Raw genomic sequence first — 13049 nt, 5'->3', positions numbered from 1 at the left:
AAATAGGCCCGGGGAGGTTGCACCTGCACCTGTGCCCTGGTCCACACCTACACACAGGTGTCAGGATGTGACACATACACACAGACAGAGAAAGAGATAGCGGAGAGGGAGGGGGAAAAACAAGAGCGGGGTGAATCACACTACTGCGGTCGACCAGAAAGCTTTTTCTAGATATCATCTCTGTATTTTGGATTCTAACCATGAGTGTGATTTTCATTTTTAACTACACTTTCACAGCCGTGTGTTTAATTTTAAAAACACGGCGTGCAGAACGGTTTCCGGGGATTTCTTGTTTCTTTTCTGAATGATTGTATTTTTAAGATGTTCAGCTGTAAGTTGTTTTTCTTTTAATTCTAATTGTGGTTTTGCAAGAAGTGGGGTGAGGGGTTCAGCAAAAACCGAACCAGACAAAGAGCACAGAGGCTCAGAGTTTCTCATTCTGCTTTCCAAAATGAGTCCTCTCTAAACGTGTGTCTGAGTCACAGATGTTCCCTCGCTGCTGTGGCACGTCCCTTCTCAGACGGGACAAAATAGTTTATAAATATAGCATAAAATAGTGGGCAGGTGTGTGCATAAACAAATATTGATACATAGAAAAAAAATCATCCACACAACAATCAAAAATATGAAAGAGATTCAGTTTATTGTTTCTTAAATGAGATAAGAAATGTCCTTTAATTAAAATTTATATGAAATGTTATAAATGACAATAGCAATAGAAAACTGGATATAAAGCAATAAAGCAATCAATTTATATTTAGCAATTATTTCACAGTTATTGAACTTCATCTGACTCAAAGCGCCTTTACATTTGTTTTCTAGATTGTTTTAGTTTAGAAAGTTTACATAAGAAAAGTTTTGATGATGATTTTTAACATGAAAAAACAAAGTGAAAGTCGATCATGTTTAAGAAATACCGCCACCGTGTGGACATTGAGTGCAGCTGCAGTCCAAACATTTTGACTTATTCTCTAAAATAACATCAGGTCTCTGTTTTACTTTAGTTTACTGATTCATCTTGAATGTTTTTTTTATTTTTGTAAAAGATAAAGAAGCACTCTCATGTTATAAATGTGACTTTTGCAACACATCTCCACACTTTAGCTGAAATTCTAAATATATAATTTCAGGCTTATTAATAGTTCCAATACATGTGGATAACATAAAATTATATAAAAGACACCTTTTATGTACACTCATTGGCCATTTTATTAGGTACGCCTGTTAGATTACCTGGAAAAACTAACAGTGACTCAACCAATCACATCACAGAGTGAAACCTGGGAGTGGGAGAGTGGAGCTAATAAAGTGGCCGATGAGTTTCTATCATTTCAGGATTACATGCAACAACCATCCAGTGGTTAAATGTAGATATACTGGAATTAGAAGCGGGCGACATGAAGATCTTGGTTAAAACACAGCAGAGAGATGGCGTGATCATCTGTTCTGTGCTCTTGCTCTGATTTATCAGTTTTTCTTTAGCTTCACAAATTAGCTGTAATGTAGCAAGAGAGTGTGTTACCTGAGAGGTGTTACTGTTTATTTAAAAAAGTAAAGTATAGTTCTGAGCTGAAGGAAACGTTCGGAGGGAGAGTTAACACCAGAGAACCCTGGGTGTTGTGCAGGATAAAAATCAGATGGGTGGAATTTTTTTTACATCACAGAAACCTGACATTTTATCAGAGGGTGCTCACTTTTGTTGACTAGAAGTCTTTCTTCCCCCCACAAGTTGGAAAAATTGTGCAAACTAATATTAATCTGTTAATCTGAAGATGTTTTCTGTCCGTTGTGTTTTTCTTTCTGAGCTTTTTTAGGAAATGATGATAAAATGGTGATTCTGACTTTGATGTAAAAAACAAACTGAAAAGGTTCATGGAGTGTTCTTGTCATGTCGCCCACTGCTAACTGGAATCATGTAAGTATTTTCCAGTTTGTCGTAAATTTCAGACTGAATATGCAAAAGATAATAAAGAGTAAATATGCATTGACTGTTATTTCTGTTTCAACTTCTCTGTTGCATTTCACATCTTTAGGTTCTGTTGCTACATACATGTTAAATCTGTCACTAATTCCATTTCCTTCTTATCAAAGCTCCACTTGTCTTCAGTATTTAGGTTTCTTTACTTTATTTTCAGTCTACTGCTTTAAACTGTAATATTTTCACAAATTTTAAATGTTTTTGATATATATATTTTAGCATATTTTAAGGATGTTGCTTCATTTTATTGCTTTTTGCTGAACAAAATTCCTGTTTGGATCATACAATCGCCTCCACACACGCCTTACAGCTCCTCCTTGCTGCCTCCGATGGGACAGGAAACCCCGGTCCCTTTAAGGCCACAGTATCCTTTGGGGACCTTCCTCAGGTACTGCTGGTGGTAGTCCTCCGCGTAGAAAAACTCCTGTCCCTCCAGGATCTCAGTGGTGATTGGACCGTAGCCTTTCTTATCCAGTTCCTAGAGACAAAACATGGAAGCGTAAATCCAAGCAGCAGAAAAAGTCAAATGAAACCATCAGTGCTGAAATGTCTTCATCTGCAGCAGAGCATTCCCAGAGGTTTCCTCCCAAACATTCAGGATTCCTTTTTCCCCCCAAAATGACACTTAATGCATCCTTTAATCTGAAATATGCTGATACTGACATTTAGAGACAAAAGCCTCATAAAAAAGATCAAACTAAAAATAATTTAATACACTACATAATTTTTAAATCCGTAACATTTTTATTTATCTGTTGAATTCATATAATACATAAGTAATCACAATTATTCTTACATAATTGTGTAGTTATTTATTTTTAATTAATTATTTTTTTTAATTTCTTTGCTCCTGTCCACCAAAAAATAATTCAAATTGTCACTTTGACTGTCACTACAACTATAAAATCAAACATAATACCTCTAAAACAAAATGGTTCTAATTATTTGAATATGAATTATTTCACTATACATTTATCTAAATGATTTGTATTTAACCTAAATCTTTAATGTTGAAAAACTTTTTAAAAATTGTTGCATTCAGTTGTGTTTTACTCTGGGCCAAAATGTTCCATAATCCAGTTAGTATGTCAGTTTTACATACATATTTGTATATGTAATAAAAAACATACACAATAAATAAAAATGCATGTACACCAAAATTATAATAAAAATTTGATTGAATTAGATGTTAAAATCATACTACATTATTTCAGTATTTAATTATTCCACAAGGAAAACGAGACAGTTAAATAAATCTATCTCAAATAATTGTACTTAAATAAAAAAAATCATGCTTATTAATATCGTTTTAAATTAAATAAATATGTTTATATGTATTCATTTAAACGTTTAAGTATTGATAAACCTGTTTATTATTTTAAGGAATTGTAATTTTATTTGAATGTCATTGTAGTTACAAAGCATACAAAGGATTTTATTTATGTGTTGAATTTTCCCTCACAGCTGTGAATTTTCAACATTTTCATTTTACGCTCCTCAGTCCGACTGCAAAGTGACACTAGAAAGGAATATCAGCTTCTTCTTATAGTGCAGCAAGCCTTCTGCGGCTCTCTGTAGGACAAAGATTCAAAGAGTATCCGCTCGCTTTGAGAACTCCTCAGGACATTTTCACACTTACCTTTTTCTAAACATGACGAGAGAAACCTTCAAACGCTCTAAAACAACGCTTTCTTCCACACACTGAGCCTCTAACAGCTATATCAAAGCTATACCTGCTGCGCTGAGTGGTTTTCTCCATCTAATAATACAAGCGTTCAGTCCTCTATAGATCGCTGCTGCTGGAGCTGACGAAACAAACTGGAGGAGCACCGAGACTGTTTGTGGGCAACAAGTAGGTCTCTCTGCGTCAGAACAGTTTGCAGCACTCTGGAGGTTTGTTTTGCTTTGTGGGGGAGTACGCCAAGTTCAGCAGGCATCAAGAGGAAGAAGCAGAGCGTGTTCGATACGGGCTCAACTTGTTCTCATCAGCCTGCATCCGCTTTCTGCAGGATTCATAGACTTTGCTCCTCATAAGGAGACAAAAGTTTGTATTTGACATGTTTGCAATGTTGGCCAACAAACAAAACTTAAATTATTTGAGGAAAGCATGCCTTCTATGGCAATTTATTTTAAAGTGGCAGTGTGTTACTTATATATAAAAATATATTGTTTGCATGTTTGTTGAAACTGTCACTATGTTGTGACAGTTTGGTATGAGACAGATAATAACTGAGTTTCTCTGGCTTCTGCCAGTGCTAACAACAACCAATCAGAGCCAGGAGGCGGGTCTTAGTGCTGTCAATCATGCCATTCACGCCCTCAGTGTCCTCCCCCATGATTCGCTACAGCTTCTCCCCGTTGTGAATGCTAAGTTTAACTGGCAGATAAACAGTTGTTTACCCGCCATCAGAACATTTACAGTGTTGATTGACAGCACTAAGACCCGCCTCCTGGCTCTGATTGGTTGTTTTTGGTTGGGAGCGGTGGATTTCGTTCAACAGCCCAGGAAGGATGATGAGGTGGAGATGGAGCTTTTCACAGATCGTCTCTTAAATACTGTCACGACATGCTTAAGTTTTGATCAAAGTTGTAGCTTTAAGGTTGTTAAACGTTGCTGTATAAAGACTGCAACTTTAAGCTTTAAATGCTGCCAAATCAGGCAAATGTTTCAAATGAAGAGCTTACATGTGAGTAGTGTGTAGTACATGTTCATGCTGCTTTGAAAGGCATGCCAGAAGATAAAGAAAGAATGCATGTTTCTGCAAGAGATTTGTAAGTACAGGAGAAAAACACAAAAAAGAGTTCAACAACGGCTGTGCTCTGTTCTGACAATGCTGAGGATGTTAAACTTTAATGAAAGGAGCTCTATTTAAAGATTCATTACAGCCTCGCGATCCGATTCATCTAAGAGTAAAAGGAAATTTTTATTTGAAGAGGATTAAGATGAGATTATAGAGGAAAAGGTCAGACAGCTTTCTGAAAACGGAGCCGTGGGCAGCGTGAGACCTTTCAGTGAGATAACCATCAGAAACGGGTCAAGAAAACCTAACGGACGAAAAGGAAACATTGTTGAACTCGTCTGAGGAAAACATTGACCTCAATTATGTCTTCTCATTGAAAAACACAAATTTGAATCCGAATAATGACTTTGACTACTTATAGCTGCATTTTAACAAATTAGATTATAATTGAAAATGTTCATTTATAATTTACACAAACAGTGTAATGCATCCAAGCATTTGTTTGAGCCAATTTTGATTATAATGGCTTAAAGCTGATGAAAATCCAAAGTTAAGTTTCAGAAAATTTTGACAAAATGGCTACAGTAACACAAAAACTTAGGACAACTGAAGGGTTTTCCTTTGTTCTCAGACATGATGACTGCTTGGTTGTGGCTCCTTTAGCCTGAATTAGTGGATCAGTGCAGCGTGACATGGAAGGATCAGCCTTGCTTTACTATTGACCCTCAGCTTGTCTGGTGGTGCCGTTCCTGTTTGCTGACCAACCAATCACAATGATCCCATGGTCACAAGCCGCAGTGTACCGATAAATAAATCACCCAATGAACTGGGCCGTTAACAACAGTAACCTCACTGTTGCCAACTCTGCAACTTTCTTGCTGTTTTTAGTGACATTTCAGATAAAAATAAATAAATAAAACAGTATCGGTCAAAACTAACTTACTAATAACTTTTCAGCACAACTTAAGCACTTGTTTTAAGTCAATAATTCTTTAGTACTGAATTTAAAAAGTACCAGCTATAAGTAAAAAATGTCAGTGGAGCAAAACATCATAACTTATAATATGGGAAACGTGTTTTGTTCCACTGGTTGATTATTTTATCAATATTAAATAATTATTGACATAAAACAAGCTTCTATATTGTGCTGAATGGCACATAATGGCACATTTTCTCATGTTATAAGTGAAATAATCTGCCAGTGGAACTATTACTTTTTTTTAATCAATATTAAGGAATTATTAAATAAAGCTTCTGTAAGATAGTTTTGTCTCATTTCAAGTGTACTGAAATATTTGCACTAGAGGTTAAACCAGAAATACTTGGAAAGATTTCAGTGTAACATTCGAGTTAACAGAAAAAGTCACGTAAATCTATATATGGTTTGGGTTTTTGATGGGAAAAACAAAGATAAACCATCTTTTGATTACATTGAATTTTATCCAGCACACTTATTTCATAATGGAAACTTTAGCAGCTCAGTTTGAGGGCACCGCTGGTTGAGAGTAACAGCCGTGTTGTGTGTGTGTTTGTCCACATGGAGGCAGTGTCGCACCGGCTCAGCGTGGCAGCGCTGGGACTGATGCAGAGGAGTCAGTAAATCAAAGCTCAGAGCCCCACAGAGAGGTTGAGGCAGCAGCTGACCTCTAACTCCTCAGCGGCTGCTGCTTCAGTGTGAGGTCTCTGGTCTCCCTGCAGGATCCAACCAGCGCAGCCTTTAACAAATACAGCAGACAGATTCACTTCACCGCTGCACACTATGCACATACCGCCAGGAAAGGCCATATTTTGATGATTTCAGGCAGCAGGGCTGTGGAAAGCCGGCTGACGGAAGCACAGAGCTGCACGCCGTGGCCTAATTAATCAGTTATCACCAACAAACCACAGTCAGCGCCGCAGAACCCTCCGGGGCGTTCTGGACGGCCAAGGAAAGGTTTGCTATTCCGAGCCAAACACACACCTCCACCCTGACGCCCCCGCACCACTCCCTCGCTCTCCATCCAAGCCTCTACAGCAGTCACAACACGGCAGCCATTTTAGATCTATAAATCAGAATGCATGGCGTCATGCCACTGTGTATAACCTTATGTGGCTTCACTTTCTCTCTCTCTCACTGCAGCAGCGGCAGAGGAATGGAGGAAAGAATATGGAGGATAAAAGCGTCCAACATGGAGAGAAGCGGAGTTAGCTAGACGTCTTCAGGTTGATGCTAATCGGGATGTTTGGACTGAAGCTGGCGGACCCGTTCAGGTTCTGTGCATTAGTGGCTGAAAAGCGACAGAAATCATCTCTGGAAACCACCTAATATTGGGATGTGAATCCTAAATGTAAACTAGAAGCGCATCTCTGCCTCGGCTCAGGAGGTTTTAGGAGAAAACCGGAGCGAATGTGAACCAAATGTGGTTAAATTTAATGTTAAATTCAGAGTTAAAAATCTCTAAGTCGTCCTGAGTGAGAAAAACATCCCTGAGTGTGTGCGGCCAGAGCGGCGCTCACTCAGCCCAGTCAGCCCTTCCTTTCTTCACGCCTGTCGGAAACACTCCCATGTCAAAGACATGGCTGAATGGGTGCATCCCTCCTCCTCCTCCTCTTCCACTCTCTCCATCTCCTGATGGATTTTCATTCTCTTGCTTTCTCTCTCTCCCTCAGACCAACGCTCCAATGTCCTCCCTGCTTCCCAGCCAAGCGAGAGAACCCCTCCGCCCCCCAGCAACGTCGCCGTTGCCACAGAGGCGACCCCGGGACACAAATAGGACGTGACACCCCGAGAGAGGGGCAGAGGTGGAAGAGGAGGGAGGAGGAAGAACATGTACTCTCCCTTCTTCTCTTCTTTACCCCACAGTCTTGTCTCTGTGCCTCCTTCCCTCTGAGGGCCTTCAGCAGAACAGCGGTGGGGAAGACAAGTGCACTGACGTAGAGTTTGTGACACTCCATGACTCACAGTGAAGACATCTGAAGACGGATACGACCTCAATTTGACTGTTTTCTCAGCTTCGCTGCAAAAACACGAAATCTTACTAAATATGTTTAGTCTAGTTTCTAGTGCAAATATCTTAGTACTCTTGAAATAAGACAAAACTATCTTACAGAAGCTTTATTTAATAATTCCTTAATATTGATTAAAAAAAAGTAATAGTTCCACTGGCAGATTATTTCACTTATAACATGAGAAAATGTGCCATTATAAGTAAAATAATCTGCCAATGGATCTTGTACTTTTTTTATCAATATTGAGAATTTATTTTATTTAGGACAAGCTCGTACTTCTTGCTGAAAAGTTGCTTCTAAGCTAATTTTGTCATATTTCATGTAAACTAAGATCTGCATTAAAATTATACCAAAAACACTAAGTAAGGTTTTATTTTTTTGCAGTATATTTTCCTAGCAGAGCAGTAATGGTACTAATATAAATCAATTCAAATTCAAAAATACTTTTTTGATCCCAAAGGTAAACTAAGTGTTGTTGTAACTCGTATTAATTCAAAATTCTTCATAGAGTCATTGTAGATGGTGATGGCTGGAACAATCTCCTGTAGCGGTCTGTATTACAGCAATTTTGAAGACGCCTCTGACTAAAGACAGTGTTTCTCTAAGACAGTCTCAGAAAGAGGCTGGTCAGGGGGGTCTATAATTTTCTTTATTTTATGTAAAAATTGCAAATATGTGCAAAACAACTTCAAACATATTCATGACTCTGATACCTCATATAACTAAAGCTAAAAGATAGCTCTCTAGTTATATGAGATTAAGATGAAACTTTTGGACCTGGATGCAAAGCACAGCTGTAAACGAACACCGTGAAATTGTGATGGCTGCATCATGCTGTGGGGATGCGTTTCTGCAGTAGGACGGCTGAAGTGAAGGACAGATGAAACTAAATGCACAAGAATCCTTAGAAGAAAACTGATGCTGGACATACAGCAGTGCGACCATGAAATGGTTCAGATCGAAGCAAATGTGTGTGTTTTGATTGCCTAAAACTACATTTAAAAATAGAAAAGATGGTAGAAACACACCCAGAAAGCTTTCAGCTCCAACTGCAGTAAAAGGAAGTTTTACAAAGTAACAAGTCAATGTGGAAGTCCCACCTGTGAGATAAAGAAAATGCATATTTTTCCTCTCACTTCTCAATTATGAGCTACTTTGTGTTGAAATAAAATGAATATGTTGTAGTTTGTGGTTGTATTGTGACAAAATGTAAATAAATTTAAGGGGTTTTAAAAACCGTAACTGCAAAAGGTAAAAAAAAAATTAAAACAGGAAGCAAAGCAAAATTAGTGCATTACTAAAGATATGGACTGAATTTAGTTTGCATTTAAGAAGCAGAAAGTCTTAGCAGCAAAGTTTAGATGTATCAGAGTAAATATGTAGATTTTTTTTCTCACAAAGAAATAATTTAAAATGAAATCTGCTGGATCACTTCTGTTAAATCTTGTATTATTTTTACAATATGAAACTGAGTTCTGTGTAACATGTTTTCTAGGTGCAATCAAATTTTTTTATTTTGTCCACCATGTGTTAAGAAAACAGACCAAACATTTACAAAATGTGTTTTAGTAATTAAAGCTGGTGTCCTCTGAGCACGGCTCTGATTTTCTCTGCATTTCAAATACCTTAAACCTTAAGCTGGTTTTAGGTTTATTTATTAAAATAAACACTATATGTAGCGCTAAAGTTAAAAAATGAAAATAAACTGCAAATTTCCAACCGAGATGAGCTCATTTAAATAAATCTAGAAGTTAAAAAGACAACAGATGAAGGGATTTCCATTCCCATCCTGCTCCGGATTCCCTTCGCTCTGATCTAAAACCGGAGTGGCGTCGACTGCAGCTGCACACCTGAACTCTGGAGTTCAGAAAAAAAAAAAAAAAGCCCTTCAACATCTTAAAAATGTAAATACACTTTTGAGCACGCACTGCACACATCAAAGCTGCTCTACGGTGAAGAGGCGCTAGTAATAGACAGACTGTGGCTCAGCCTGGAAATACATGAAAAAGCCTGACATGGTGCAAGCCGACGAGCGCGCTGCAGCCCCGGGGTCGCCCTCTGTGACCTCAGAGAGGCAGAGACGGCAGGACGCAGAGAAACAGATGAAAAGATGAAGATTATGAAGAGGAATGAATGCAAATAAAACACATTTAGCTGTTGGAAAAAAAAGAGGAATGGAAGATAAGAAGGCATCCTGAAATGTGCCCGACGGATGAAGAGATTTTTATTTTCTGCTCTCCTCATCCGTCTTTCCCTGCTGCAGCACGGGTCAGGATCCATTTTAGTCAGGCTCTAATCTTCGCCGAGCCCTCCTACATTTTGTGAGCGAGGAAGCCAGCACTCCTACATCCCTGGAGCAGAGAGGGATGCACGTGCTTTTTGGAGCGAGGGGACGAGCGCTTAAACTTGTTTTATTGTTGTTGTTTTTTAAGGCAGATGTGAAGCGGAAGAAAGAAAATCTCAGCAGGTCCGTCCTGATTTCACGTTAAAACGCGTCTGAATAGAAATCCCAGATTAAGAACAACTCATTTCATTAACGGACGTCTCAGTAATACCGATCAGTTTATAGGAAACGGCAATAACTTTTGCAGAAATTGAGGAACATTTGGAATATCAAAATCTCACTTTTGAACACTTTCCAGAAAATAAAAAGCAAAAATAAACTTGTGACTAGAAGTCTGATTACAAAACCTGCTGATGCTCCCCAGCCTCAGGCATGTCACTTCTAAACTCAAATGCCTTTTTTTCCCCTCCACTCATCATCAGAACTTCACTCCCCCTTCCCTCTTCATCCCGTTTTCAAGCTCATTAAGTTGGGATGCTTTATCAGAGGGCACACTCCCTCCTCCAAGGCCCGACACACACACATGTGCATGCACAAACACGCACGCCATATTCAAAGCTAGCTTGATAAACCCTATTGTTCATACATGCACACACACATATAGGAGCCCCCGTTCATCCATTTTTCTCTCCAAACCCCTAACCCATCCCTAAGCCCCCCCCAACCCCCTCCGTCTCCTCCTAATCAACTCTTCCCATCCCTTCTCTCTCACCCTCCACTAAACCCTACACCCCTCACCCAGCTCTGGGGAGACACTTTCAGGCAGAGAGGGAGGGATGAAGAAGAAGGGGAAGAAGAGAGATCGGGGAGACGGAGAAAGAGAAGCACTCCTCCTCTCTGCTCTGCTGCCACAGCGGCTGGGCTACAGAAGCCTTTGATGTTCTGCAAATTTCAAATTTCATTACAGAGAACCCCCTTCTCCCCAGCGCCCCCCCCTCCTCCACTAACCCTCCCTCCCTCTTCGCTCTTGTGCTTAAACAAGCTTTTCTGCCTCACTCTCTTACCCCCCCTCACCCAAACCTCCCCCTCAACGCTGAAGTTAAGGAACTGAAAGCCCTGCAGAGGAGACTCCTCATATGGGTTAATTATTCATTGGGCTGTGCCTGTATGTGCCAGATGTATGTTTGTGTGTGTGTGTGTGTGTGTGCGTGTGTGTGTGTACGTCTATGACTCACGGCCCCGGCAGTGGGCTGGAATCTGGATTTTTGCGATGCCTGTCTTATCTCTGGTCATCATCCACTCCCTCTTGTCACTTCAGTGAACGAGGCTTAGTTTCTGCCGCGAAAGTCTTCCAGACCTCGAACGCAGCAGGAACGCCTTCATCTAGCTTCGTCCTAAGACAAGTGTTTGAGAGCAGCGCGCTGCCATCTTGGTTGGGGTTGTGTCAGCCGCTTTAGGAAGATGGGAGCCCCAGTGGCCCGTTGATGGGAGCGAGGTGACGTTAAAGTGCTTGACAGATCGGTTGTGTCAGCAGCGTTGGTGGGGAGAAGGAAGGAACGAGTCTGAATGTGTGTAGAAATGCGTTTTGAGAGTCTCTGCTGTAAACCTGCCTTGAAATCAATAAAACAAAAATAATACAACTGTGTTTTAATATGACCCTGCATGGTTTTATAAGCTTCTGATCCATGTTATTACTGTAGTTAGGCAGTAATATGGTGATTCTGTGCACCACATTATCTAAAAATAGCAGATAAAACAGAACTATATGTGTGTGTGGAAATACTTCCTTTACTCCGATACCCTTAAATAAATTCTGTATTAAAAGTAATCTAAAAATAGCAGATAAAACAGAACTATATGTGTGTGTGGAAATATTTCCTTTACTCCGATACCCTTAAATAAATTCTGTATTAAAAGTCATCTAAAACAACCCACCTGAGTGTATCAACCAGAAAGTATCAGGAACACAAAGGATCACAGCAGACAGGTCAAGGAGGGAGATATGCAGATGATCAAATGAGTGTTGGGTTTTAAATCAATATTTCAGGCTATGAACATCTCACAGAGCTCTGCTCAATCCATGATATGATGATGGAAAGAGACTTTTAATCAGAGAAGCCTATAAAACTTTGGAGAGGTACACAGCTCAGGTGGGAGAAACCGTTACCAGGACAACTACAAATCATTTCTTTCCAGAAGTGCAGCGAGAGGAAATCCACTGTTGAAGGGAAGCAATAAGAACTCGTTTGCAGTTTGTTAGAGACAGAAAACAGATGGAAGAACCTGAACACAACATAACTCATGATGAAGCACGGTGGCGGGAGTGTCATGCTCTGGAGATGCTTTTTATTCAGCAGGGATGGAGAAGGTGACCTCAAAACTCTTTTCATCATCGCCCGATGTATGAGGAAGGATTGTCTGTTTTTTAGTTTTTTGAGACATTAATCTGCAAGCACTGAAGTGTCAAAAATTGCAGCAACATTGATTATTATATAATTAATTAAGTGTAAAGTCGATTATAATAAATTGCTCTGCCTGCACAAAAAAGTGCTTTTTTGTTCATTCATGGCAATAGCAAAAAAATAAATATACATAAAAAACACACAAAAATATTTACTTTACACCTACAAATAAAATAAAAATAAATATCCAATTGCAGCAGTAGCGGCTTAAAAATGATTTTAAATAGAAGTCAACAAAATTAGCCTATGAATAAAACTAAAATTATAAAAAAATATATAATTAAAAACTCACAAAACCTCATAAATTTTAAGACATAACTTGAAATATGAAATCTTTTTTTGGCTCTAGCATTATAACTGAGTTAGATACACAAACTAGTTCTATAGACAATCCCAGGCTAGAATATTCCACATTGATTGCAGATTTAAAAAAAGTTGAAATTCCTCAAACACTCATGTCTGAAAAATAGAAAGAAAGACTGATAAATATTCCTTATGATCTCATTTTGCCTTGTGAACTCAGTATCTCCACCTGCTGGATGTTTTGTTACACACCTTTTGTGTACAGAATTTTAATTGGCTTTAATTGGCATTTC

The 13049-nt window shown here is 39.0% G+C and overlaps 1 protein-coding gene across 3 annotated transcripts in view; it reads right to left on the bottom strand.

Annotated features, from left to right (window-relative positions):
• Positions 1-624: 624 nt before the first annotated feature.
• msrab (methionine sulfoxide reductase Ab) overlaps positions 625-13049 on the bottom strand; it is a 60429-nt gene continuing 48004 nt past the window's right edge. For all 3 annotated transcript variants that reach the window (XM_088002909.1, XM_088002908.1, XM_088002910.1), the window contains one exon: positions 625-2456. In XM_088002909.1, coding sequence (XP_087859035.1) covers positions 2283-2456 — 174 coding nt within the window. In that variant the 3' untranslated portion in view covers positions 625-2282. The remainder of the gene's footprint in view (positions 2457-13049) is intronic.

The sequence above is a fragment of the Poecilia mexicana genome, unplaced genomic scaffold (assembly GCF_051168715.1).
Source record: "Poecilia mexicana isolate PSO_F unplaced genomic scaffold, ASM5116871v1 scaffold_22, whole genome shotgun sequence".
NCBI classification, from domain to species: Eukaryota; Metazoa; Chordata; class Actinopteri; order Cyprinodontiformes; family Poeciliidae; genus Poecilia; species Poecilia mexicana.
Note: the sequence above shows the minus strand (reverse complement) of the source record. Positions and strands in the feature narration are given on the sequence as shown.